The sequence below is a fragment of the Sciurus vulgaris genome, assembly GCF_902686455.1.
Source record: "Sciurus vulgaris genome assembly, chromosome: 2".
Classification (NCBI taxonomy): Eukaryota; Metazoa; Chordata; class Mammalia; order Rodentia; family Sciuridae; genus Sciurus; species Sciurus vulgaris.
The window spans coordinates 29,584,350-29,610,737 of NC_136462.1; the positions used below are offsets into that span (position 1 = coordinate 29,584,350).

The 26,388-nt window shown below is 51.4% G+C and overlaps 1 protein-coding gene across 5 annotated transcripts in view; it reads left to right on the forward strand.

The window, feature by feature from the left end:
• LTBP2 (latent transforming growth factor beta binding protein 2) overlaps positions 1-26,388 on the forward strand; it is a 105,117-nt gene that overhangs the window by 53,180 nt on the left and 25,549 nt on the right. For 4 of the 5 annotated variants that reach the window (XM_079129735.1, XM_079129736.1, XM_079129737.1 and 1 more), the window contains exons 9-17: positions 12,466-12,540; positions 15,730-15,852; positions 18,425-18,589; positions 18,844-19,059; positions 20,138-20,157; positions 21,384-21,423; positions 22,182-22,295; positions 24,202-24,330; positions 25,013-25,141. In XM_079129735.1, the coding sequence (XP_078985861.1) occupies positions 12,466-12,540; positions 15,730-15,852; positions 18,425-18,589; positions 18,844-19,059; positions 20,138-20,157; positions 21,384-21,423; positions 22,182-22,295; positions 24,202-24,330; positions 25,013-25,141 (1,011 nt within the window). The remainder of the gene's footprint in view (positions 1-12,465; positions 12,541-15,729; positions 15,853-18,424; positions 18,590-18,843; positions 19,060-20,137; positions 20,158-21,383; positions 21,424-22,181; positions 22,296-24,201; positions 24,331-25,012; positions 25,142-26,388) is intronic. The other variant, XM_079129739.1, reaches the window with a different exon arrangement.

Genomic DNA, 26,388 nt, shown 5'->3' on the forward strand with positions numbered 1-26,388 from the left:
CTCCCAGGGCCTGACCTCTGCTGCAGGGCATGCCCTTGACCACCTCTGGCCCCAGGCAGTGGACAGGCTGGTACACCTGGAGGCTTTCCAGATCTGCCTAGAAGGAGCCTCTGGCCAGCACTCAAGGATGCACACGGCTCAGCCGGCTCAGCCTCTCTGCCCAGGAATCCTGGCCCCTTGCTGGCTGCCTGTGAGCGGCTGCTCCTTGCTGGTGCTGGGCCCCCTCCACCAATCCCTCCCGCATACGCCCCTGCCCAGGCTCCAGGGCCCAGCGGTCTTGATTTGGTGACCCAGCGTTTCCCTCATTTTCTCCCTGGAGGGACCCCAGGTCTGTTTCTCACCACTTACCTTCTGTTCCTGTCTCCCATTCTCCACTGTCTGTCCCAGAATGTCCTCAGCCTTGGAGTGTGAGAACCCTGCATTTTTTTTTTGAGGGCGGAGGGTACTGGGGATTGAACCCAAGGGTGCTTTATCACTGAACTACATTCCTACATTCCTTTATTCCTTTTTTATTTTGAGACAGAGTCATGCTAAGTTGTTTAGGGCCTTGCAAAGTTGCTGAGGCTGGCCTCAAACTTGTGATCCTTCTGCCTCAGCCTCTGGAGTCGCGGGCATAACAGGCGTGCACTGCCATGCCTGGCTCCTGCCCTCTTTTAAAAGGTAAAAATCAAACAAACAAAAACCCAACATTCATTCATTCAGAAAATACCCCCAGGTATGTACCCATGTGCCAAGCACTGAGGACTCTGGAGTAAGTGAAATACCCGTTGGTGCTTGCTCTTGTGGGCGTTGGTATGACATCTGGGAGGGGTGGCAGGTGCCTGTGGCTAGGCTGGCTGCTGCCTGCTTGGGCCGGCTGCCTCCTTGGCCTGGGCCTGGCATGTGTTCCTTTGGCCTGTCAGCAGTCAGCTCGGTGAGTGCATTTTGGAGGGGGGCCTGGAGGGAAGCCCAAAGGTGGAAGGGGCAGGGCTGCTCCCAGCGTCAGTCTCAGGAGTGGAACAGTGACTACATTTTCCAGACTAAAAATAAAGTGCAGACAGCTTCCCAGTGTGATAGAAATTTGAGAGAAGCTGCAAGGCTCCCTGACTCTGCCCACCAGCGTCTTGGTCTGCTCATCTGTGAAGACAGTATAATGCCAGACTTGTGAGGCTGCTGTGAAGCGTAACAGGAAGGATGTGTGCGCTCAGCCCTCGGTGGGCACGCAGCAGCTATTACACTTGGCCTCCGCGTCTGCGGGTTCCAAATCTGCAGGCTCAACCAACCACAGGTAGAAACTCTCTGAAAACAATTCCAAGGGGCGTAACTCAGTGGTAGAGGGCTTGCCTCACATGCTTGAGGCCCTGGGTTTGAGCCCCAGCACCACAAAAAGTTAAAATTCCAGAAAGTTCCAAAAAGTTAAAACTTGAGATTGTCCTGCAGCGAGCACTATGCTGAAGCCACACGGATGAAGGAAGCATGGCCATGTTCTCCTGCAGCCTCCTGCTTTCCCCAGACCCTCGGTGTGCCCCCACGCGCTTGAGCATGTCCGCCTCACCCCTCGTTGGGGTATTCGGCCTGCGATGGCGGCTTCTGTGCCGGACACGTGCAGGCTTTTCTCTTGTCCCTGTTCCCTAAACAATACTGTAAACACCACTTATTAGTGTTCACATGGCGGAAGGAGCTATGAATAATCTAAGGGTGAGGTGAAGCACAAGGGAGGGTGCGTAGGTCACATGCAAATGCTACCCCATTTCATGCAAAGGACTTGAGCTCACAAGGATTTTGACATCTAGGGGCCCTGAAACCAATCTCCCATGGATACCGAGGAGCGACTGCACGGTTAGGACCGCCTTCATCATTATTAGAAGGGATCCTCAAAAAAAGCAAAAGGGACCACCCATCCGCCGTGGGAAGAAATGCGTGAATGACTTGGCACCTCCCCTGCAGACCAGAGATATTTTTTCCACTTTTCTTCTTATTTTCCTTCCTCCTACCTATCAGACCAGTTCTTGAGACTTCTAGTTCCCACAATCTGTTTAGTCAACAAATATTTACTTCGACTAGCACCCCTTTGAAGTATCCATAGTGTGTAGACCCTGAGTGGGTGGTGAGGGGGTAAAACCAGCACCTCCATCTCCAGGCTTACAGTCAAGTGGAGGTCACAGTCAGTTGGTGGGTATCAAGGAAAGAGGCTCCTGTAGTAACTGGACAAGTGCCAGGTGCTATGAGGACGTAGACAGTGGAGCCAGGCCATCATAGTGCCCTCTCCATTTGTTCAGAACCATATTCATGAGTATAAAAATCTAGGATGCCAATAATTCCCTTAAATGTTGTGTTTTTGTGCAGTGTACACTGTGGGGAAGGGGACCCTACCTCAAACTGGTAGATCTTAGAGGAGGTGATATCTAAGATGAGATTTGAAAAGTGATTTGGTGGTAGGACAGTCAAAGAGGCAGGGAAGAATTTAACAACCCATAAAAACGGCATATACAGAGTGAGACCAGGAAAGTGAGCAACAGTCCCTGGAGCACAGTGTGTCTCTTGCTGGGCCCTGCCCAGCCCTGGCTCTCCTGAAGGAAAGCAGACATGTCAGAAGCCATTTATGTGGGCAGGTTCTGCTCCCAAGAGCTGGCTCATGCAGACAGGGACCACCAGCCCTCCTAGGGGCATCCAGTACCTGTTGCTGCTGACCAAGGTGCTGACTTGCCCAGGAACCACCTGATCCAGTAAGGCTATCCTAGGAGGGAGCAGCAAGGTGTCACCCAAGTGCCAATTCCATGGTAGCTTTATCAGTTTTTCTTGTTGGGCCAGGATCATAGCTCAGTGCTTGTCTAGCACTGCAAAAAAAAAAAAAAAAAAAAAAAAAAAAAATTCTCTTTGTCTTGGAGCCTGGACGCTGCCCTGGTGTTGCCTCGGGCCTGAGAAACCCTGGCAGGGGGGAGGGAAGAGTGGGCTTAGCTGCCAAGGGCTGTGGGTGAAGAAGGGAAAGAGTGGTGTCCCGTGGCTAAGGAATGGGGTTCTGGAAGGGGCCTCCCTAAAATCCTGCTTCACTACTGGGCTCCACCTCCAGCCTTCCTCGCAGCTAAGGACTGCTCTTCTCGGAACCTTCCTTTGGGCCAGTCTTCAAGCCCTGAGGCGTCTCAGGTTTGGTCATCAGGCATGATCCCGAGCCCTCGAGATGCAGCCCTCTGGGTGGGGGACAGCACTTAGGGTCCTGCAGGGTCCTATGGGGTCTGTTTCTTCTCTTTAACTTACTGGGCCAATTTGTGACCAGATGTTAGTGATGTTAGTGACCAGAGATATGTCGGTGATATTTGTGGGAATACAAACTGAAGCCACCCCAGGTTCTTCAATTACGTGTCACTTCCAGTGCTTACAGGATTTTAATAGGAGCACAAGACCTGGCCTGTCCAGGACATGGGAGCCCATCAGGGATCCTGGCCAGGGACACCTGCTGTCAGTGAGAAATCCTGTGCTTGATCCCCTCAGCCAGGGCTGATGGGCAGTTGCCACATTCCTAGACCTAGGAATCGGTTCTGAGTACTGGGGAGCCTTCACTTGGGAGGAAAAAGGACAGGGAGAAGACCAAAACCTGCTCTTCAGGGACTGCCTGCCCACCCACCTGCACATTCATTCCTGGTCCCACTGGTGTGCCAGCCTCATGAGCTCAGCCCTCTGGTGTCCAGAGACCCTGATCCCAGCAGAGCTGGCCAGCTCTGTCCAGGTAGTGGTAGTGCAGGAACAGAGCTCTGTGGGTCAGGTGCCCCCATGCACGTGTGGGTGCAGAATCCCAGCAGCACCCAAGGCTCACCCCCACCCTTGCCACCCTCCCAGGTGGTGGCCTCCCCTGTCCCACTGTGTTTAGCAAAGCTCAGCAAGCTGGGTACAGACCCCAGATGTCAATCACTCCAACATGCTGAACAAGATTAACAAAGACCAGGGCGACGTAAACCCTTAAAACGCATGGAAGTGCGGGTGGGCACTGCATAGAGAAGGAGCGAGAGGCTGGGAAACCTAGCTCCATGCCTGAGCCTGGGGCTGGGGCTGAGGGGACGTTGCTGTAAGCAGGCATGACAAGCAAGCTACCGTGCAGGCCTGAGAGGCTGAAAGGATGAGCTGCTAGAATGGTTTTGGCAGGACTTCTGAGTTCTAGAACATTCTTGGCCCTAGCGGCTTTGCCTCTATTTCTCCTCTGATAGATAGGGTTATGCCTCGTTGAGGAAGGCCACTGCAGAATACCGCTCCTGACGGAAAGAACTGCCTCCAGCGTCAATTGTATGGCACAGAGAAATCCCTTTTCTTCCAGAAGAATTCCGCAGAGCTCCTTCCCAGAGAGATGGCTCCAAGAGTCAATCTAGGCTGCCTGTGGCAGCACGTTCCCTGCTGACCTTACAGGACTTAGCTGGAGCTAAGAGCTGTGTCTTCCTGACTCCTTGGGAATTATCAAAGGTCCCCGCTCAGAGCCTCTGCAGTGCCCCCTGCCAGAGTGTAGGGAACACACAGCTCTCGAAAGCTACTTTGATTGAGGCCACATTTTTAAGTTACCGTATAAGACAGACATCTGGAAAGCTGGCTGCTGCCCCATCAAGCTTGGCACCGTCTGTGTCAACCCCAGGGCCCCTTTGCTGGAACAGGCGGGGCTGGCACACAGCTCAAGGCCCACAGGGGTGGCTCCAGCTGTTTGCCACAAGATCGTCTTCTGTCTGCCTGGCCTGGGATGAGTTCACCTCAGAACCCAGGCCCCTCCCTGCATCTCCAGGGACAGCCAATTCTCTCCCTCTGTCCCTTCAGGAATGTATTGTCCTTCCCTCCTAAAAATAAGAAAGGCTTCCAGTTGCTGAACGGTACTTTGCTGGCCCCTCACCTCTGTGGTCACATGCATGCTCAGGATCTTGAACCTTGTTTAATAATGAAGAAAGTACAACTCAGAGAAGGCTGAGGAACTTGCCCAAGGTCACACAGCAGGGACAGGTGGGGCCAGAGCTCCAACCACGGCATGTCTGATTCTCAGTGGACCCAGAGCTTATCCATCATTCTGGAGAGACCCGCACCTGTCTAAAGGAGACAGAACTCAGGATACTAGACGGGAATTTCCTAGCCAAGTGGATGCACACCAGGATGGTGCATGAGTTAGTTGTGCACAAACAACAACGCCTGTCGAGAAGATTGATTGAATAGTCAGGCAGGTTAGCAACACATAGCCAGGCCTACGAGTTAACAGAGACAACATTGAAAGAATCATCTAGGCAGAAGGCAGTAGGCTTGCCCGTGTAGTTCTAGAGAGGAAAAAGCCAGTGTGCATGTTTCTGGTAAGCAGAACTCAACTTTAGCACAAGGGTCAACTGACTAAAAACTCCAGGTACCCAGCAAAGCCTGGAGCATGCTTTTCCACTGAGCTACATCCTCAGAACAGGACGTTGACTTTTGAAGGGATGAGGTTTCCTTGAAACCTTCAGCAACAAGAATGCTTTGCTTTGCTTTGGTCCTGACCCTGGGCATGGGCAGCATTGCAGATGGAGCTCTGGGATGCCAGCCCATGGGGAGGCCGGGTAGGTGAGGGCCATGTGTGCTGGAGGGGAGGTTTGGAGCAGAGGGCCTCAGGGCAAGTCATAGCAGCAACAGCACTATTGTCATGTCAGCCTCCTTAGCAACTGTTCATTCTGAGCACTTGTGGGTGCCAGGCACCATACTAAGTGCTTTCTCATTTTATCCTATGGTAACAGTGTTCCCAGGCATTGATTGCTACTGTGCCCATTTTACAGATGTGGAAGTTGGAGCCGAAACCACAGGTCTCTCTGACTCCAGACCCCTGCTTCCAGCTGCTCTTGAAATGTGCCTGTCTGAGCTCCTCCTTGTGTGTTGGCTCAGGCACGGCTAAATTAGAAGACCCCGGCTTGAGCAACAGCTATGCTGGGGTGGGACTCCCAGTCCCCTGCCCTAGAGAAATGGGACTTTCAGAATTCCAGTTGTTAGGCTTAAAAGCAGAGTCTCTTTGGGCTAGTGATAGTCTGAGAGCTTCTCCCAAGGGACTAGAAACGTCCTGAGAGTTGGGCCCCAGACTGAGCCAACTCCCTCCCTACCAGCAGGGGTGGGCAGGCATCCATGAGGCATATCTGTCCTGCAGGGCTCCAGGGAAGGCTGGGTCCTGTGGCTGGAGACTCCTGTCTGAGCTGGAGGTCTGCCCAGCCCCTCTCCACCTCACTGTTTGTGAGCCATTGAATTCAGTGCCACTCTGAGGAAACAGTCAGAGGCCATCTCTGGGAGAAATGTCCATCATCACCAAGGGGAGCTGCAGGCACCTCGCCAAGGGGGAAAATCTGAACAGTGGACGTTATGTTTGTTACTAAAATTCGTTGACCATTGGGCTCAGAGTTTCACATGCTTATTTAGTGTTCACAATAGCCCCATGAGGAAGGACTTGTTATTCCATTTTATTAATAAGAAAACCCAGGCCCAGAGAGGTTGAGTAACTCACCCAAATTCATCCAGCTGGTACAGGGCAGCAGGCCAGGGTGCTGTCTTGCAGAGTTGCAGGAAAGAAGGAAGGGTGGGAGGGAAAGGAAGGGCGGGAGGGCATGAGAGGGAAAGGAAGGGGAGGGCAGGGGAGGGCACTAGTCCTTGGGAAGCAGCCCCTGGGGACGTACCAGGCATCGTGCTAGGTTCTGTGTGATGTTCGTTGTTTCTGCAAAGTTAATCCTCATGACAACCTACAAACTGAGTTTCTGTCCCCTCTTCTACAGATGAAAAACTCCAGACTGAAAGCGGGTAAATGTGCCCTGGTCACAAAGTGAGACAGAGCAGAGTCAGTAATTCGATGTGGGTCCAGTGGCCGTAGCACCCTGTGGAAGAGTAGGAGTTTCTCTCCAGTGAACATGCCTGAGGTTGCAAATCCAGCGGGCCAAGGCTCCAGCCTGTTCCTGTGCCCCTGCATCACCACACTCAGCCTCATCAGCTATGTGAGAGTTTTCCGTGGGCAGAGAGGCTGTGCCGAAGGGACCGTCCACCTCTCTGGGCTGTGGGCACCTGTCATTTGCAGGCTGAGATCTTCAGGCTTGTCAACAGCACCGTGGCCAGACACATGTTTTCACGTCTCCTCCCAGTTCTGCATGTGGAGTGGGGGCCAAACCCTTCTCCAGTGATGAGTTTGCCTCTGTGGGAGTCCTTGCAGCTGGGGGAGAATGAGCAGGACAGGGCAGGATGCAGCCAGGGACCCTCTGCTCCTTTCTCTAGTCTGTGAACAATAGGAGCGCAGCGTGGGTGGACAGGGCGGAGGTTAAGGGCCAGAAGAGCTGAAGTTAAGGCCTAGAGACCGTGTGGCCCCATGCCTGCCCTAAGTGGCTCCCATGCATTTTGTGGTATTTAGACTCCTTGGAGTTCAAGCTGACCCCAGCGGGCCCCTTGGGAGCTGCATTGGTTTTGTGGGGTCTAAGTGTGCCAATTGCAAGGAGGCCGAAGCCCCCAAGTGTCTCCTTGAAGCACCGTGGGAATCACAGCTTAGCCACTCTCTCAAGATCTCAAGATCTCAAATTCTCTCCTCTCTCCTCTTAGGTCCTAGATCCGGTGCGGGACCATGAGGGTTGGGACAGGCCCTCACCCCTTCCTTTGTCAATTCCGCTTGGCACTTTGGTTAGACACGTTGCAGGGTGCTTGTCCAATATCTGATGAGTTCTTCTGGCCTCCTTCTGAGTACCTCTACATTTTGCTTTCCGTTCCTTCTCATAATCCCTTGTTTAAAAAAAAAAAGGGGGGGGGGGTATCTCAGGAAGGGTATAAGCTTCCTGCTGGGCAGCTGTCTCCCTTGGCCTCCCCTGGACCCTAGGGTTCTCTGCCTAGACAACTCCTAAGGCTTGTTGTAAATCCATCCGTTAGTTTATCTCGAGGCAGCAGAAAGAATGGTTCAGAATTTCTCCTCTGGAGCCAGACTGCCTAGGTCCCTAATGCCAGCTCCACCCTCAGGCACATTTTCTGACTTCTCTGTGCCTTGGTTTGCTCATCTGTAAAATGGGAATAAGTAAGCATTATTGCTTACTTAGGTTGTCACGAGGACTAAATAAGTTAATACACATAGAGTCTTTATAGTAGGGCCTGCCTGGAGTAAATGATGTCCTGGTGTTTGCTGCTATTATTCGTCTCCATTTGAACAGCATGCCCATTTGGCTCCAGGTGCTGGCTTGGCATGAGAGGCAGAGCAATGATCTGATGAGATCTCTATCCTCACAGAGTTTATGCTTAGTGAGGAGATGGGCAAGCAAACAGGCAGTCACAACACAGCAAGTTGCATGCTGGGACCAGAGAATGCTGATGTGTGTTGGGGTGCATGGGATGGGGTGGAGGGGTGGCGCCTGCCTGCCACGTGGCTGTGTATTGTTTGACTTTTCTGGTGACTGAATTCCTATCCCGAGCTGCATGGCCACTTCTGATTTCTTTCTTCCAAGGAGCTTTAAGCTGATTTTTCTGGCTTGGATGTTAACTTGGTCTTACAGATGCTGGGCACCAGCTGCTCATGTGAGGGGTGAGGAAGGAATCTGAGAGCCCTGGGGGAGGGGGAGGGGTTATTTGGTGATGCAAAAACTGGAGCATGACCAGAGACAGTGGCTTGGTGCTTGGTTCTCTCTAGGAGCCTGCCTTCACGAAGCATTGACCAGCCCTTCTCTCCAGCCCAGCGAGAGCACAGGGTCCCCTTACCAAGGCAGGAAGTGAAGTCACTTTATAGAAAGAACCTGTTTCTAGACTAACGAATGCAGCTGGGTCCTCTTAGCATCATACATTCCTTGAGTTCTCAGGGTATTCTGCAGGTGCCAACAACTGGTTTCCCTCTAGCTCCCACTCTATCCACGCTCTCTGCCTCTCCTTTCCAGATCACTAAAGGAGCAAAGACCTTCCACCTAACTTCTCCCTCTTGACATCTGGAGAGGCTATGCTGCCCTGGCTTGCTGGCTCATCCACAAACCCCCAGCCTCTCTCTGTCTCTGTCTCTGTCTTGCAGAGGGGCAGTGGAGGATCGTAGAAAGGACATGCATGGCCTTTGGCTGGAGGCCTAGATTCAACCCCAGCTAACTTCCTCACCTGGGCAAGTTACTTAACCTCTATGAGCATGGCTTTCCTAATCTGTAAAATGGGGATAAGGAACCCTACCTTACAGAGTTAGAAACAGACAGGACAGCATGTTCCAGTGTCCTTACAGCTCCGAAGTGTCACATCCATGTTTCTGGGTATTATTCCTCAGCCTGCTGGCAACTGCCCTGCATTCTCCCCCCCACCTCTGCTCTTCATAGTGTTCAGAGGCTGCATCCAATCGCAGGCTGCTTTCTGAGGCTTCCCCACAACTTCCTCCCTTCCCTCCTCTCTGTCCTCAGTTCATACCACCAGGCTCCATGCCAGGGACACGCATGTTTCCCAGCCTCGTTCCCATCTTTCTGTCTCAATCTCAGCATTTTCAGAATCCACATTGATGTCCATGAAAGTGGGCCAGAGCCCAGTCTCCACAGCAGGCTGTGCAAGACAGGCCATGGCAAGAAAAAAATGTTAGAACTTCAATTCACATTTTAAAAAATTAAATATTAAGCTTTACTAGTGTATGTCCTCATTGGTCTGTCTGCATGTCAGACTCACATATCTTGTTTGGTATGTGATGTGTCCTCAGGGAAGGGGTGTTCCAGGAGACTGTGGCACTTCCTTGTGTTTGTCTTTGTCACAAAACAACATAGCATGGTTCCCAGCACTCGGTTGACTGGACTTTTATGTTGCCTGGTGTTAACAAAACCAACCCTCACAAACACTTCCCGCAAAGAAACCGTGGGTTCAGAATAATACTCCTAGCATAACTGCAAGCAATCGTGAGAAATGTAACGTGGACCTCCCTCGGGACGATGCTCCTCTGACATCCCGTCAGCCTCTTCCCGAGGGAAAGATAATGACGACCCACCAGATGTGACCTAAAAGGTAACCTAAGAGCCAAATGATCAAGAATCTATAAAATATAGATGTGTATCTTCTATGATCAATAACAGACCTTTCCTTTAGTGTGTAATGTGCCCGGAGAGAGCAGCTATGATGGAATAAAATCTACTGCTATTAGAAAAAAATTTGACAAATACTGAGATACTCAAACTATAAATCTCTCTCTCTCTCTCTCTCTCTCTCTCTCTCTCTCTCTCTCTCTCTCTCTCTCTCTCTCTCTCTCTCTCTCTCTCTCTCTCCCACACACACACACACACTTCTTTCCTCCCTTCCTTCCTTCCTACCCAGGGTAATTAACCACTCAGCCACATCCCCAAACCATTTCATTTTTCATTTTGAGACAGGGTCTCACTAAGTTACTTAGGGCCTTGCTAAATTGCTGAGGCTGCTCTTGAACTTGCAATCCTCCTGCCTCAGATTCCCAGGTTGCTGGAATTACAGGTGTGCACCTTTGGGCCTGGCTGAAAGTATAAATATTTCTAACATGTCTCTTGGTATTTGCAAGAATCTATTTCAACAATAGAACTATTTTTTTTTTTTGAAGAACTAATTTTTTTTGTAAATCACTAAAGAAAAGCCAGAGCACATATATTTTTAATAATTACATGACTTATTGGATAAAAATAAACTTCAGCAAACAGTTCTGCAAGTGTAACTGGTGGTGTTTGACTGAAATGAAAAGGAACTGTGGAGCCCCACATGGCAGATCCAGCACACAGACCTGTGTTCCCAGCTCCTTGGGTGACTGAGGTGGGAAGATCACGTGAGCCCAAGGAGTTCAAAGCCAGCCTGGGCTCTCATCTCAAAAGAGAGAGAGAGAGAGAGAGGAGGTGTGGGGGGGTGGGGAGAAGGAATTGGAGTAAGGTGACAGGGAAGGAGAGACAAGCTATTGTCCCAAGGGAGTCAAAGCCCATAGGACGTCATGTTTGGCTAACTTGGCAAAGCCAGGGGTATCTTTTTATGGAATTCTGTATGGAATAAGGCCTGTGAAAGTCACTTGTGCCCTTGAGGACCACTTTCTATGTCTTGGCACAGGAATCATGAAACTTAAAGATGAGCTCCGCCTGGATTGTTTCATTTTGTCGTGGTGCTGGGGATGGAACCCAGGGCTCATAGGTGCTAGGCAAGCACATCTCCCACCCACTTTTTAAATTTTTTTAAACAAAAAGATGATGTTCTGTGTTTGCTGCCCTTTCCAGCGATGGGAGGGGTCAGTGAATAGTGAGCTACCTGCAGGAGTTCTCCTAGAAGGTGGGCACTCTGTCTCTCTATAGTAATGGAGATGCGTCCCTGTTTTATTTAATGTCAATAGTTTGGAATTGTTTCTCTGTGGAAAAGAGGGGGATGTTGTGAAATCAAGGCAGGTTGTTGTATTGCTTAAAATACTGGTAATCATGTCCTTGTTAGTCAATCTGCAATCAGACATCTCCTGTGTATCTATAATTATTTCAAAAAATAAAGGCTGTTGAGATGTATGTTATATTGTTTAACATGAATGTAGTACAATATATACCATATATAATATTATAACTATGTGAGGCATGAAGTTGGTTAAAGGAAAAATTTGTGTTTTTAAAAACATTTTTAGCAGTTACAATGAATCAAAATGCAGTCTGTAAAAATATAAATAAATAAATAAAACATTTTTAGCTGGGCACGGTGGTGGCGCACACCTGTAATCCCAGTGGCTTGGGAGGCTGAGGCAGGAGGACTGTGAGTTCGAAGCCAGCCTCAGCAAAAGCAAGGCGCTAAGCAACTCAGTGAGACCCTGTCTCTAAATAAAATACAAAATAGGGCTGGGAATGTGGCTCAGTGGTTGAGTGCCCCTGAGTTCAATTCCTGGTACCAAAAAAAAAAAAAAAAAAGTGGTTTTTTTTTTTTTAGTTGACAAAAATTGAATATATATATATATACACACACACACACATATACATATATGATATATAGCATGATGTTTTGAAATATGAATACACTGTGGAGTGGCTAACTCAAGCTAATTAGCATGTTATTACCTTGCATGTAACATGCATGTTAATTAGTCCCATTATTTTTTGGTGTCTTTATTTTTGTGGTGAGTACACTTAAAATCCTTGTGATATTTTTAAGCATATAATACATTGTTGTTAATTATAGTCACCATGTCATAGAATAGATCTCTTGAACTTATTCCTCCTGACTAGCTGAAATTTGTACCTTTGACTAAGATCTCCCCAGCCCCTGGGAACCACATTCTGCTCTGATTCTGTGTATTGCCTTTTCATATTCCACACCGAGGGGAGAGCGTGCTGTATTTGTCTTTCTGTGCCAGGCTTATTTCACCCAATATCATTTTGAACACTAGTAAGGTGGACTGAGTGGAGCCTGGTGAGAGGGAGGTGGTGCAGTGACCCAGGGCGATGGCTTGCGGGGCCAGGCCACAGAGCTGCTGAGTAGGTCAGACATCCAGACCGCGCCTCACTTCCCAGTTTGAGTGACAGAGGAGCCAGGAGCCCTCCAGTGAGACCTGTCTCTACCTTCACTCTTCAGCGTCCCCTGTGATTGAAAATGGCCAACTGGAATGCCCCCAAGGGTACAAGAGACTGAACCTCACTCACTGCCAAGGTAAGAATAACCCCGGCCAGGCCTGGGCTAGAGTGGAAATAATGGGGCCTGCTCTGGGGGTGGCAACCCCCGGAAAGGAGGAATGTCTGTCACTGCCTGAGTGGCCTCCCCTGGCACCGGCATATGGAACTGCTGGTTGGGGCTGCTGGTTCCAGGGGCCAAAGGAAGCCAGGGACTTGTTTGAGGGAGTCAAACTCCCTTCAATTCCCCATCTTTACCTGTGCCCACCTGGACCATGGCCAGGTGGCCTCTAGGGCTGTGTGTGCTCCCTGGAAAGGGAGGAATTTTCACTGAGGTGAGGGATCAAGTCAGCCTGAGCTGGTGGGGACTGCGAGATTTTCCCAATAAGGCACCTTTGGCTGCTCAGGCCTCCCTCGTACCTGCCTCACCCCATGGCCAGGAGAAGGAAAGAAGCTTGTGCAGGTGGCCCAGAAGGGGGACCATGAAGCCCAGCGCCTGCCTGGCCAGGCTGATGGGCTCTGTGGGTTGGCTGAGGCTGGGGTGTTTGCATTACAGAGCCCACAGAGGAGCCTGGCCCCTGGGCACCTTGGGACAAAGGATGAAGGAGGGGCTTGGCCATGGCTTTGTCACTACTAGAAGTTAAGAGAGAGTGGGAAGTGGGACCTGGATGGCGAAGGGACTGGAAGCCTTAGCAGAGGGGAAACTACTGCCACTGAGCAGAGTCAGGCTGAGTGGGAGCCCTACTGGGATGTGGGCCTGTGACCTGAGCGGTGCCTCCTGCCAGTGAGTGGCTCCTGGGCTGGTGAGGTCAGTGGGGAGCCCAGACAGCTTCCCTTTGGAGAGCTCTGACAACCGGATCAGTGGTCTGCAAGATTTGCTTTGGATGAAGTTGGGTTGGAGTCAGGCCATTGCCCCAGATTGCTCCCTAAGTCCCTTCCACAGGGAGGCTTCTTCAGGAGGGAGAAGCCCTAGGAAGCCTGGGTGACTGACTGTCACCCAGGGTACCAGGCAGGGTACCAGGCTGTGGAAGGAATTTCTGGCATGAGGATAAGAAAAGGTGCTTGGACCAGGCAAAAGGGAAGGCCTCTGGTGCAACTAGCCCAGGGTCAACTTCCCCAAGGCAGCGGGCAAAGAGCCCAGTGAACCGTGGGTGTGGGGAGAACCCTGTGGTTTTGCCCTTGGTGGCACAGTATGGCTGTTCATATCTAAATCATTCTCAGCATCCTCTCCTGCCAGCTTTACCAGTCTGCAGTTTGATGGCTATTCTCAGGGTCTCAAATGAGCTTCTTTCCCTTCCTTTTTAGAGCTCCTGGCATACAGAATACCAAGCCCTATCCCACAGTCCTGCTCCCTCAACCAACCCTGTCCCATGTCTGTGACTATGGTGCCCACATCTTAAAAGGGACTTACCTACCTCTGCATCCACAGGCCCTATCCCTCCTCTCTCTCCATCATCCCTTCCTATTTCCAAAGAATATGGGAGTGGGTTCTCTGAGCAACATCTACTGTGCTAGTTGCTAAATACAGAGTAATAGGTAAGACCCAGTCCCTTCCTTAGGTGAAGATAGTTCCCTAAACAATTACTTACAAGAGAAGGTTCTTGATGGGTGCCATGGGACCCCATGGTGGGTTCCTATCCCAGACCGGGAGGATCAGGGAGAAGTGGTACTCAAACCAAGACTTTTAAAAATGAGCACAAGTCAGCTAAAGGGGGTGCAGACCTTCAAGGCAGAGGGGATAAACACAGGGAGAGTATGAGCTGACTGGAGTGTCTGAGAGGTGCTAGGCTCCCAGCCTAGGGACCCACAGGAGGTAGGTAGCACAGGCAGCTTTGAAAAATGGAGGAGAGCCTTGGATACCATGTTATGGGTTAGGGGCTCCCTCTTGGAGTGATGAGGAGCCCAGAAGCTTCTTAAGTGAAGGGAGGCACATCAGGTTTGTGAGAAGATGTATCACTCTGGACAACCTGGAGGCAGGTGGATGGGTTCCCCTTCCTAGCTCTCAGTGACATCTCCCAGGTGTCTCTGCTGTGATGGGGCATCCTACCAAGTCATACTACCCCTTGGTGTCCTAACTGTGTCATCTTATGGCCCCTTCTTCCTGAGCCAATTTCCCCAAACCTACAGGTGAACAAGTGACTCATGTCAGTGGGCTTCCTGGGTTATCTCCCAGCCCCAGAGACGGCTGGTCCTGGCCTTTCATGCCCAGCATCTATGCTGCTATTATGGCCAACAGAGGCACTGTCTTCTTGGAGTGTGAGGGTTGGGACTTCCCCTTGGCAGGAAGAAGTATGCAGCCTGAGAAGTTCTAGACATTATAGAGGAAGCTAGTGCACCTCCTTGCCTGAAGAAGAGTACAAGCCCCATGGGCTTGGGGGTGTGCAGCCTGGCTGAGGGGGGTTGAAAGGCCTGCAGACATGCCCTCCTAGCCCTCTGCCTCTGCTCACCCTTGCCAACTCTCTCTCTGTGCCACCCTTGCTGACTCTCCTTCTCTCTGCTCCTCCCTTCCCAGCCCCTTCAGCACCACCCCTCAGCTTCCTGTTTCCTGTTTCCTCCCTGCAGACACTTACCAAGGGTCTTGGGCTCTGCTCAGAGTCTCTCAGGGAAGGTTCAACAGGATGTGGCTGTCATTCGCCTCTCCAACCCAGACAGCCCCCCATCTCTGTTTCCTTACCATGTCACTTATCAAAATTACCAGGGCTGAGAGCCTCAGTTTCTTCATCTATAAAATGAGGACACATGGACCTACTTGGCAGATTTGTTTTTGAGAGTTAAATGGAGTAGTGTACCTTAAATACCCAGCATAGTTTGTAGCATGTAATAGTCATGCCATAAATGTTACTCTTACTATTAGGACCATTATTACTTGCCGATTATTGAACCAAGCAGTTTGCAATTTTTCTCTTTTTTTAAGTATTTTTTTATTTATAAATGAATATCTTTATATTTATTTATTTCCATGTGGTACTGAGGATCAAACCCAGTCACCAATGAGCCACAGCCCCAGCCCTGATATTTTTCTCTTATTTTATCCTTCCAAAAACACTGTCTCGTAGTTCTCCCATTTTGCAAATGAAGAAACTGAGGCACAGAGAGAAGATCATACTCGAGGAATGGTAGTTGTTCTTGTCCTTCTGTTTGAAGAGAGCATTCTCAGATCTCTGTGTAGCCCTCCCTGTCATCAGGCCTTAGTGGGACCGGTGCTTGGTCATCTCCTCCACCCCTACAGATATCAATGAGTGCTTGACCCTGGGCCTGTGCAAGGACTCGGAGTGCGTGAACACCCGGGGCAGCTACCTGTGCACCTGCAGACCTGGCCTCATGCTGGATCCTTCGAGAAGCCGCTGTGTATGTGAGTGCTGTCAGGGACCAGGGGTGGGGGACACCCTCTGGGTGCACCAGCCAAGCCCAGAACAGTATATTTCCCTGGGTCCCATCACCCTGTGCCCAGGGCCGGTGTCTGCTACTCAACCTGGAGTTGGGCCAATGAATAAAACTGAGCCGCTCATCCCATAGGAACAGAGGTACTTACTGCCTCCTGTTCTGCCTGAGCTTTCCTCCTGGGGCTTTGCAGGTTGAAATTCAGCCCCTGTAGGTGACTGCTTGTTTTTTCTCTGATTATTTCTCTCCCATGTGCAGCCTGATGACTTGGGGTACACATGCAGCTTCTTACTGTAGCATCTGGTTGAGCCGTGGCTGCGACTTCCAGTGCCTGAGCTTAGCAGCCTGGTCACATGGCTAAGTGACCTTTCTTAAAGGACCATACACAGATCAGTGATGCTGCTAACTGATCCCAGGGCCTTTCCATAATTTCATGGTCCCTTCTGAATGTCCATGAACACATGTGTAGTGAGTCATGAGCATTAGCATTGTGAACGTGTGTGTGTGTATGCATGTACACACGACAACTGTTTTCTTCCAGTTACCTCTGTAGTTTTCAACTTGGCAGTTCCCACTCCCCCTTCCTGGTGGCAGAGTTGATACTATAGGCCAGAAGGGGGTTTTGTTGGGCAGGAAGGCCAGACCAGAGCTGAACAAACTGGTACTGATTGGCCCCTGGGATGCAGCCACTTCCGGCTCAGCAGGACTACCTGTAGCAGCCAGTCCTTTGGTCTGCAAAGGGCCTGGTACTGGGACTAGGAAGGACACAGGGAGGAATGAGACTCTGGTGCCACCCAGAGGGAGCAGCCCATGGGAAGGGAAGCTAGTCCCAGTGTCTCCAGGCAGGAACCTTAGGAGGGGGACTGGGAGAGTGAAGGAGCCCAGAAAGGGAGAACACGTCCGGCAGCCCTCAGGGAACATCACAGGAGCAATGAAGAGTAATGAGGGGCTTTCAACCCTTCCTTCTCCTCCACGTCACTTAAGATTCTTTTATGAAGCACATGTGTTCAACATCCAAGGTGACTTTTATTTATTAGTCCCAGGAAGAGACCTTTAATTCAGGGAAGCTTTTCATTTTCTCTCCCTCCTCAGTGTTACTCCCCGCAAGCTCCTCCAGTGATTCCTCACCCTGTGGGCAGGAGGTGGTGGGTATTTTTCCCTCCCTCCCTTGCTGCACCTGAGCAAGGTCAGCAGTCACCTACAGGGGCTGGTCCAGCTTCCTGATATTCCCACTGGGGTCATCTCCCCCCTGGAACTCAGAGGGACAGAATCCTTCCTTCCCAAAGAAACTGGCTATCAGAGGCAGAGACTGCTCCTGAAGATCCAGGACTCATGAACTGGTGGACAATTTACCTGTGTGTAGCACGTGACCTTGACAAGTCACTCTCACATACCTTGCTCCTATTTCCACAGCACTGTAAGGGTATACTAGTCAAGAGTCCCTGGGTTGCAAGTGACAGAAAACCAACACAAACTGCCTTAAGTGAAAAAGAATGAAATGATCAACAAAACTAAGAAGTGAGGGAGCAAGTGTGGCCTTGTTGGTTGGACCTAGGCACCCACAGCATGTGCAGGATGTTTCTTGCTCTCTTTCCTGTGTCAGTTTCATAGTTCCTTCAAAGGTGGCTGCCGGACGCCATTGTCTCCCATTCTCTCTGTCTTGCAAACTCAATTTAAAAATGAGAACCCCTTTTCTAACAACCCAGGTCAAGTCCCACAGCTTATTTTCTTTGGGCCTACCTGGTCAAGTGCCCATCCCTGACTCAGTCACTGATCAGGGGTATGGACTATGCTTCCTCAGGCAGGAAGAGGGCCAAGGCTGGGAGTGGAACAGAATCCATAGAAACCAAGGTGCTGACACCATAATATGGGCACAGATGCTGGGAAGGCATAAACAGAGGAACCCACTACCAAGGCACGTCAGCATCATCAGCATCACACATGCCGAGGCCAAGGCCCAGTGAGTTGTGTAGCTTGGCAGGAGCAGGGATTTGAACTTGGTCTGCTAATTCTTGCTTCTGACCAAGGCTCCCAGGATCATGGACACCTCAGGCTTGATTGTTGTCCTCTTCACTCTTCCTTCACTGACCCGCAGAGTCTAGTCTACCCTCTAGGGAATAAAATCTCTTGCAAACTGGCCAGGCCTCCCCATCTTCCACTGAGATAATACATCAGAGATTATTCTTCAGTATTTACCCTCAAAGTACAAGAAAAGGGACACCTGAGGACTTTGGTAAATACTGGAAAGCAGCAGCTGGAAACAAGAAACTTCCTTCTTACTCCCTGTTCTCGAGTTCTGCATGTGAGGAGGGGGAGCCCAGGGCCTCACCAAGTGATAACAGGAGGAGACCTGGAAGCATTCCACTCAGACATTCCTCCTAAAGTTCTTGGGAGCATTTTCAGGGTCCCCAAATTCCAGACTGAGACATAGGCCAGGCTAGTCTGAGCACAGGAGGCCAGACATACTTCCACTCACAGCCCTCAGTCTGCACTTTCCCCTCCCTCTGGCCACCTGCCATCACCATGGGTTGTGTCTGTTGCAGCGGACAAGGCCGTCTCCATGCAGCAGGGACTGTGCTACCGGTCACTGGGGACTGGCACCTGCGCCCTGCCTTTGGCTCAGCAGATCACCAAGCAGATATGCTGCTGCAGCCGTGTGGGCAAAGCATGGGGAAGCAAGTGTGAGAAATGTCCCCTGCCTGGCACAGGTAACCCCCTGTCCCCATCCCAGCTCTGGTTATCAAGGGGCTTCCTCAAAGCCAGCAGCCATTTTCCCTAGACTGGGTAGACGCCTCTCAAGCCAGAGGACTCTTGGTCTTCCCTCCCTGCTTAAGTGCTTATCCTGGCCTGGGGCTTCGTCCTTCCTTACTGCCACAATTGTCCCACACAGGGTGGGGAGGGAGGGTCTGGTCTCCTGCAGGAACAGTGTCACTCAGTTTGTCCTCTGGTGCTGGCTTTGCAGAGGCCTTCAGGGAGATCTGCCCTGCTGGCCATGGTTACACCTACTCAAGCTCAGACATCCGCCTGTCCATGAGGAAAGCTGAGGAAGAGGAACTGGCCGGACCCTCGAGGGAGCAAAGGCAGAAGAGCAGTGGACCTCTGCCCCAGCCAGCAGAGAGGCAGCCACTCCGGGCAGCCACTGACACCTGGCTTGAAGCTGGGACCATTCCCGATAAGGGTATCTAGACTGTGGGAGATACCTGAGGGATTCTGCTTTCCTCTAAGGTTTTAGCACCTCAAAGAGGCTTGAGGTGTTTCTCCTGGGTTCCTGGGGCCTCATTTTGGGGGCATTAAGAAAGGAAGTATGAAGCAGCAGCATGCAGCTCTGGGAGCCCTCTCTCATGGCCTGGTTTGACAGGAAGGCTTCATTTCCCTTTCCTGTATGAGGTCAGAAAGTGCCACTTCCCAGGGGGGTGCTCTTGGAGGTGGGAGAGGTCTGCAGCAACCCTTCCCCAGCTGACCAGGCCTCTCCACCTCCTGCCCAGCTATGCAACTTTTGGGTCTGGGGGTCACTGTGCTTGCAAGTGAATCCTGAAATATCTGTAGGATTTTGGTCTCCTGCCCTGGCTTTGGGGACTGAGCACTAATTCCAGCTCAGTTGCCTAGGACTCGGGAGGTGCCAGGCCAGAAAGAGCCTGGGTTTGAAGCTCCTTGGCAGGTGCTCTGGAAAAACATGAAGTCATGCCCAGGTTACTAGGAACACTGAATGGAGGAAGCCATGAGTGTATTAGGACCAGGTCAACTATATGATCACCAAAATGACCCCAAGAATCTGAAACACACAAGACAGGGAGGACAGAGCCCCTGTTTTCATAAACGTGAACACTGGCCAAGCCAGGAGCAACTCCTCCTTCTAGAACTGTTCCCTGGCCCTTTACCCAGGGCAAGGGTATGAGTGACCCATGTGACTGGAAGGAGATGGCAATGCAAGGAGGTGGGTCATAGGACTGATGGGGTGGACCGGCTGGAGGGGTAGGACTCCCATCACTGGAGGCCTTAAAGGAAATTGGGAGACTTCCTTTCACCAAGCGAGAAGCTGAGCTGGGCTACCTGCAGGCCCTGCAGACCTAGGCTTCTGTGACGATCAGTCCCAATGGGTAGGAGTAGCAGGCAGAGGCAGGTAAGAAGAGTCAATCTGTGCTGCTCACATCTGGGGACACAGTCAGGGGTATAGACTGTGAAGAAGCCAGGTCACGGGCGGAGGGCAGAGGGCTGCTACTTCTCCCTGAGCTCATGCTCTACCTTTCCCTCCCCAGGTGACTCTCAGGCTGGCCAGGTGAGTGAGTCCTCCTACCAGGGATAGGTGGTATCAAGGTGGTAGAAAGTAGGAAATGGCAGCCACTGGGGCCCCAGGGAAGTATCCCATGAGGAAGGAAAAGGAAAAGGATAGACTCGTCTTTCAAGGATAGACTCTCCTCTCATGTCATATTTTACTGGGGAGATGATGAAGTGGCAGGGAGGAAGAGAGGCGCTGATCTGAAGACCCTATTGACTCCTAATGGCAATGAGAAAACCAGTCCTGATTATGGAGCAGCCTGTGCAAGCTCCTCTCACCCAGATGGTCTGGCCATTCAGGAAGTTCAGAGGGACTGTGCCACTCAAGTGTTCAGTGCCACACATGAGATCTAGAGCTGGTTCCAGTTCATTTCAGATCTGACACTTTCTGAGTCAGTTTAGCTTATACCTCAGGGTCTCTGTGGGTGGCTCATGGGGAAGTGTAGGCACACTACACTCTAGGAAGAGTCTTAAACTGCTTCACAGCGAAGGGACATCCAACTCCCTTCCCTGGGCCCAGAATTCCCCTATACTCTCAGGACTGGGTATCCTTCTAGAAACCATTCCAGAAGCAGAAGTGGGTATACTTCCGCCTTTGCCAGGCTGCAAATCCTACTGTTCCCTGTATCTGAGACCTGCAAGCCTGATGTCCCCAAATACTCTATCTCTGGTGCTTATTCTCCACCAGGAGCACCACATGCTGTCCTCCCAGAACAAGGCTTTCCTTCCTCATCCTCACAGTCCTGATTTTGCCCCAGCCTTCTTTGTCCTGTGCTTCTCCCCTGCTTAGCTGCCTCTGTGCACAGCTGCTGTGAGGGACACCAGGTGTGACCCTGGTTTCCAGCTTCACCGCACTGGTCCTGTGGCCCTAGATGCTCTAGTCTACCTCTGTAGCCTCTGTCACAGTGTCTGTGATGTGGGGATCATAGCCTTGATACCACACCTACTGGTGGTCCCCCATGTGCCTAACACTGAGCTGGCACAAAACATACATGAGCTCGTTTAATGTTACAAGCTACCATCATTAAGCAGTTAAGCAGATTAATTAAGAGCATGGATAGAAAGTGCCCCGCAGGATGCCAGGCACACAGGAAGAGCTCATTGCCACCTGAATGAATGAAAGGGAAGGAGTGAACAGGAAGCCTAAGTGGAGTGAATGTGGGGGAAGATCACATGTCATGGAAGTGACAGAAGAACCCAAAGTAACCTTCTTCTGTTTTCAAACAGGTTACAACCAATGTCACCTACTTACCTGCCTGGATCCCAGGTGAGTCCCTCCTCCTAGAAGCTCCTGGGGAGGAAAAGAGAAGGGAGGGAAAGGGAGGTCTCAGTCTAATGGGGAGTTACAATGCATGAGCTGATCTGTGGGGCTCAAATTAGAGGAGGTCACAAATGACAGTGGCATGTGCACAGTCCGGGAGCCCTAAACACCTACAGGGCTGTGGGATCAGCCAGAAACCCTGTGATACTTTGCAAACATTTTCCTATCCACCTAACTTTCTGAATCTCATGGTGCCTCTCAGTGTGTAAATCAGGCCAAACAGGAGGCACTAGCTGAAGCAGGGTTTGGTTGAGTCCCCAGAGTTCTTTTCCAGAGACCTTGTCTTACCTCCTGAAACTGTGGGCCTGCCTCTCACCAGAGCTGCAGTCAGAAACTAGGAGGCTGAGCTTCTGCCCATAAAATGGACATTGACACCTGCCCGGCTGTAGATGTTGATATTTGCAATAGAGTTCTGCAAACGCTGAGATGCTTTGCAAGTAGAAGGAAAAGAATATTGAAGTGCTTCAGTTCTGCCTCTAACAAGTTGGCTGGCCTTGGACAAGTGGCCATTTTTGCACACCTTAGTCTCCTTTCCTGTAAAATTGAGGGTGAGACTGAATGCATTCTAGAATTCTCTAGCTCCATATAGGGCCAGGTCAGGTTGCAAGAGACTGGGAGGTGCAAGGGGTGACCCACCTAGGCTCCAGATTCTTGTGAGTCTGAATGACCAGCCTAGGGGCCATGCTCCCATCTGCCCTCTGTAGGGGATGACATCGGAAGACCAACATCATCACTGCCTGGACAAGGGATTCCAGAGACTTGGGAAGAAGAGCAAGTGACCCACTCTACTGATGTGCAAGTGACACTGGGTCCCCCAGGTACCTACAGCAGCCCTTGGAGCTCTCTGCCCCAACCCTGAAAGATGTGGCTGTCCAGAGCTGACTCCGGGGCAGGGGTGTCTCCAATCAGATGAACAGTCTCCAGTGGACTCTGTCCAGGCTTTGTGGCTCTGCTTCATTTTACAAAGAGCACAGGGTCCCCCTAGTGAAAACAGGAACCCTCCCTGGGGCATTGCTCAAGCCCAGGGTGGGGACAGGAAGGCATGCTGGGTGGGGGGTCTTACTCAGAGGCCTCCCGGAAAATTAGGGTACCCTCTCAAGGAAGCGGGGCTCATAGAACAGGCACAGGCTCTTTGAGGCTATTTACCCTGAGTCTGTGAGAGCCCTGGCAGCCACTGCCTGCCCACAGGGAGAGCTATTTCAGGAAGGAACCAAGTTCTATTACCCAAAGTTGTCTAAGTCCCAAGAGGAGGCAGTCTGGGCTCCCTCTGGTCAGCTACCAGAGAGGCGGGTGTGGGGGAGATCCCTGGCAAATTCACCTTGCTCTGGAATGTGCCCTCCTCAAAGGCCCATTGTCTGGGGACTTGGTTCAAGAGAAGCCAGGCTGGTTCTGTCATAGCTGCTCCCTGTGCACATGTGTGCCCTGGCGTCTGCCCTCTCCAGAAGCCAGCTGTGTTCTTAGCCTCAGGGACTGAGGTCCAGAGACCCCAGTCATCTGGAGTAGGAGGCAAGAGTGGGCACAGTTCTAGACTTCCTTCAACAAAGGGAAAGATCATGTAGCCTGATGGTACAGTCCAGAGAGGGGAGAGTGGGTTGGGCTTTGGGCTTTCCCAGGGGTCCCCTGCTGACCTCCCTCCCCTGGGCTCAGCTCCGGACATGATGCACTGATGCACCAGGTGAGGGGCTCAGCTCAGGAGTGCTGAGTCTCTGACAAAGAAAAGGGCCTGGAGGAAGGGACAGAGGTGCAGGGAAGCTGGTCCAGGCCAGCAGTGTCCCTCAACAATATGGGTAACAAAGTCCAACCACCAGCAGCCTCAGCCTTTTTACCCGATCCCCCTTCTCCCCTGCCGTCCCCCAACCTCAGCCTCTGAGCAGCATTCAGAACCTGGCTTGGGACCCCCACAGGTCCACAGAGGGACACAAATTTGAAACTAGGCCAGGGAGAGGGTAGCCAGTGTGTGCACTGAATTCAGTTCAATTTAGCAAATACTGTGAAGCCCTCTGCGGTCACACACAGGTCACATCCATTCCATTTCCTTAGAGCTCCAGGGCTCTCTCAGAGCAGTGAGGGCAGGCAGGGAGCCCTGAGTGTGTGGGCTTCAGGCTAAGACCCCAGGGCAGAGGTGGAGGCTGAAAGCCTCATTCATTCATTCATTCACTTATTCGCTCATTCATTCCCTTATTCACTCATTCATTCATTCATTCGACACACATCCCTGCTCACACATCAGGCTCATGGCATCCTGGGTCCTGTTCAATGAGCCCAGCCCTCCTCTCCCATTCTCCCCTAGTGCTTTCCCCCGTGCACCCTACTCAACAGATCTGTCTGTCTGTCTAGGGGAAACTGGGCTGGAGCTTCCAGGGAGGATAGCCCTGGGCTCTGTGGGTGAGAGCACCCACATTCAGGTGAGGTCAGGCTGGTGGCTCAGCATCCCTCCTGGCTGCTTATAGGGAATTAGAGCTACTAGAACTGCTTCCAGTGGCCAGGGTATGCACTGCTGTGAGCTCCATCCTGGGTGGGGTGCAGGGCCCCAGCAGAGGTCCCGTGGGTCTTACACAAGGCCATGCTACACATGGATATGGGGGGCCTGGCAAAGGTGGGGTGGACTTCTGTTGTCATCTGAGATCCTGAAACCTTTTCCCCCAGGCTTTCCCCACCCTACTCCACTGCTTCCCACCCCTCTTCACCCTTCCAGAACCTCTGCTCTGCTACGTCTCCTTGCAGGCATTGATAGATGTGCTGCTGGATCCACCAACATCTGTGGCCCTGGAACCTGTGTGAATCTCCCAGATGGGTACAGATGTGTCTGCAATCCTGGCTTCCAGTTGCACCCCAGCCAGGCCTACTGCACAGGTATTCACCTGGGTGTCCTGCACCTTCTTAGTGGCTGGGTAGATGGGATCAGGGGCTAAGTGATGGAGTCCAGAGTCCAGGCAGCAGTGCAGGGTGGTTGAAGAGTTAGAAGCACAGTCCCCGTGGACAAAGCTAACTTGACTGTTTGGAGAAGACCAGTCCATGATCCCCATCCGATGATCCTCCAGACCCCAGGAGAGTGGGAGGCACCCCAGCTAGCACCTGGCTCCCCTTCACCCTGAGATCAGCCCTCTCCTTAAACTAACCATGTTGCTGCCTGCAAAGTAGATAGGTGTCACCACCAGAGCCATCTCTGGGTGAGAGGTTTAAGGCCAAGATCAGTCATCAAGTGTGGGCCTCATTCCTCCCTCTGCAATATTTTTTGTGCAAAGGAGAAACACCCACTGAGGTCTTAAAGGAGAAAGAAAGTGATCATGGGGCCACTGGGAGAAGGGGACAGAGGCAGGGAGGAAGTGGTAGCAGTCACACCAGCCCTTAGTGTCTGAGTGGGCTTGATGGGCCAACCCTATAGCTTTCAACCCAAGATAATTTCATTTCCCCATCCTTACCCTTTCCATGCCACGTAGCACTGTCCCTAGTGTGGGCAGTTTGCTGGCAGATACCCAGAGAAAGGCATGCCAGCCTCCCTGACCTCCCTCCTTCCTTCCCTCCCTCTGGTCAGATGTCAATGAGTGTCTGAGGGACCCCTGCACAGGGAAAGGGCGCTGTGTCAACAGTGTGGGCTCCTACTCCTGCTTCTGCTACCCCGGCTATACATTGGTCATCTCGGGGGCCACACAGGAATGCCAAGGTAAGCCAAGCCTGTCCTGGCCCTGCTTTGGGCTGTGATAGGCACAGAAGAACGAGTCTCATCTAGGCCCAACACAGCAAGGAACCACACATCCACAGCCCCCAGGCACAGTGCAGCAATGTGACTGGGAGGAAGCTGCCCCTACTCAGGACTGCAGGATAGGCAGACAGCATTATTTGTAGGCCTCCAGGAATTGTGACTGGAGCTGAGGGGATCAGGGCACTTGAATAGAGATGGGGATCAAAAGTCAGTCTCCAAACTCTGAGTGACAAGGATCTGCTTTCATTTTAGGGAAGCGGGGCAGCCTGTGAGGATGCATAGCTGGGACTCCTGGCAGACGAGGGAGCAGGTGTGCTTCTGAGAGAGGAGCTCAGGTCCCAGCAGTTTAGAGACACTGCAGGGCTTTGAGCTTCCCTGAGAAGACCTGGCCCACCACTAGGGGACCTTTGGTAAACACATTTCCAATGCAGACCCTTTAATAATATAGAGTGCTCCCCATATATTTTTATGAATGAGTTCACAGTATAAGGAAGCACTTCCCAAGCAGCACCTTAAGATTCGTAACTGTTGGGAAGCTTCATCTTCAGAATGGCACAACCTGTTCTTGGAGCTCACATTGCTGGTTCTGGCCAGGGCAGCCCAGTGGTCACTCACAGTCCCCCCGGGTGGCAGGGGAAGCTGTACATCCTTCTACTGCCAAGGTCCCCTTAGGTTCTGATCCCCAAAGAATCTGGTCTGAAAAATCCAAAGCCATCAGGTACTCTCACTTGAATGTGCAGGGAAATGAAGGAAGAGGGGTTAGATAATCCAACTTCACGCAGAGAAGGAGAGTTGTATGCACCATTCAGTGACACTCAAGCATGCTGCCCCTGGGTTCCAGGCACTCTGCTAAGCTGAGGATACTGAGAGGCTTGGATGTGGGTGGTGACACTGTGGAATCCAGATGAGCAGGCAACTGACTCTGCAGGAGATAATTTGGGAAGGTTTTCCCAATGGGGTACTTAGCTGGGGTGCAATAATTATAACTGCCATTTTTTTTCATGGTGCTGAGGATTAGACCCAGGCCTTGTGCATGTGAGGCAAACACTTTATATTCCCAGCCCCTAATAACTGCCATTTAATGAGCACTTATTATATGCCAGCCCTGTCCTAATTACTTTAGGATATAAAACTCACCATGCCAACCCATGTAGTCCTTATCCCCATTTTATTGTTTAACAAGACGAGGCTGAGAGAGGTGAATTGAA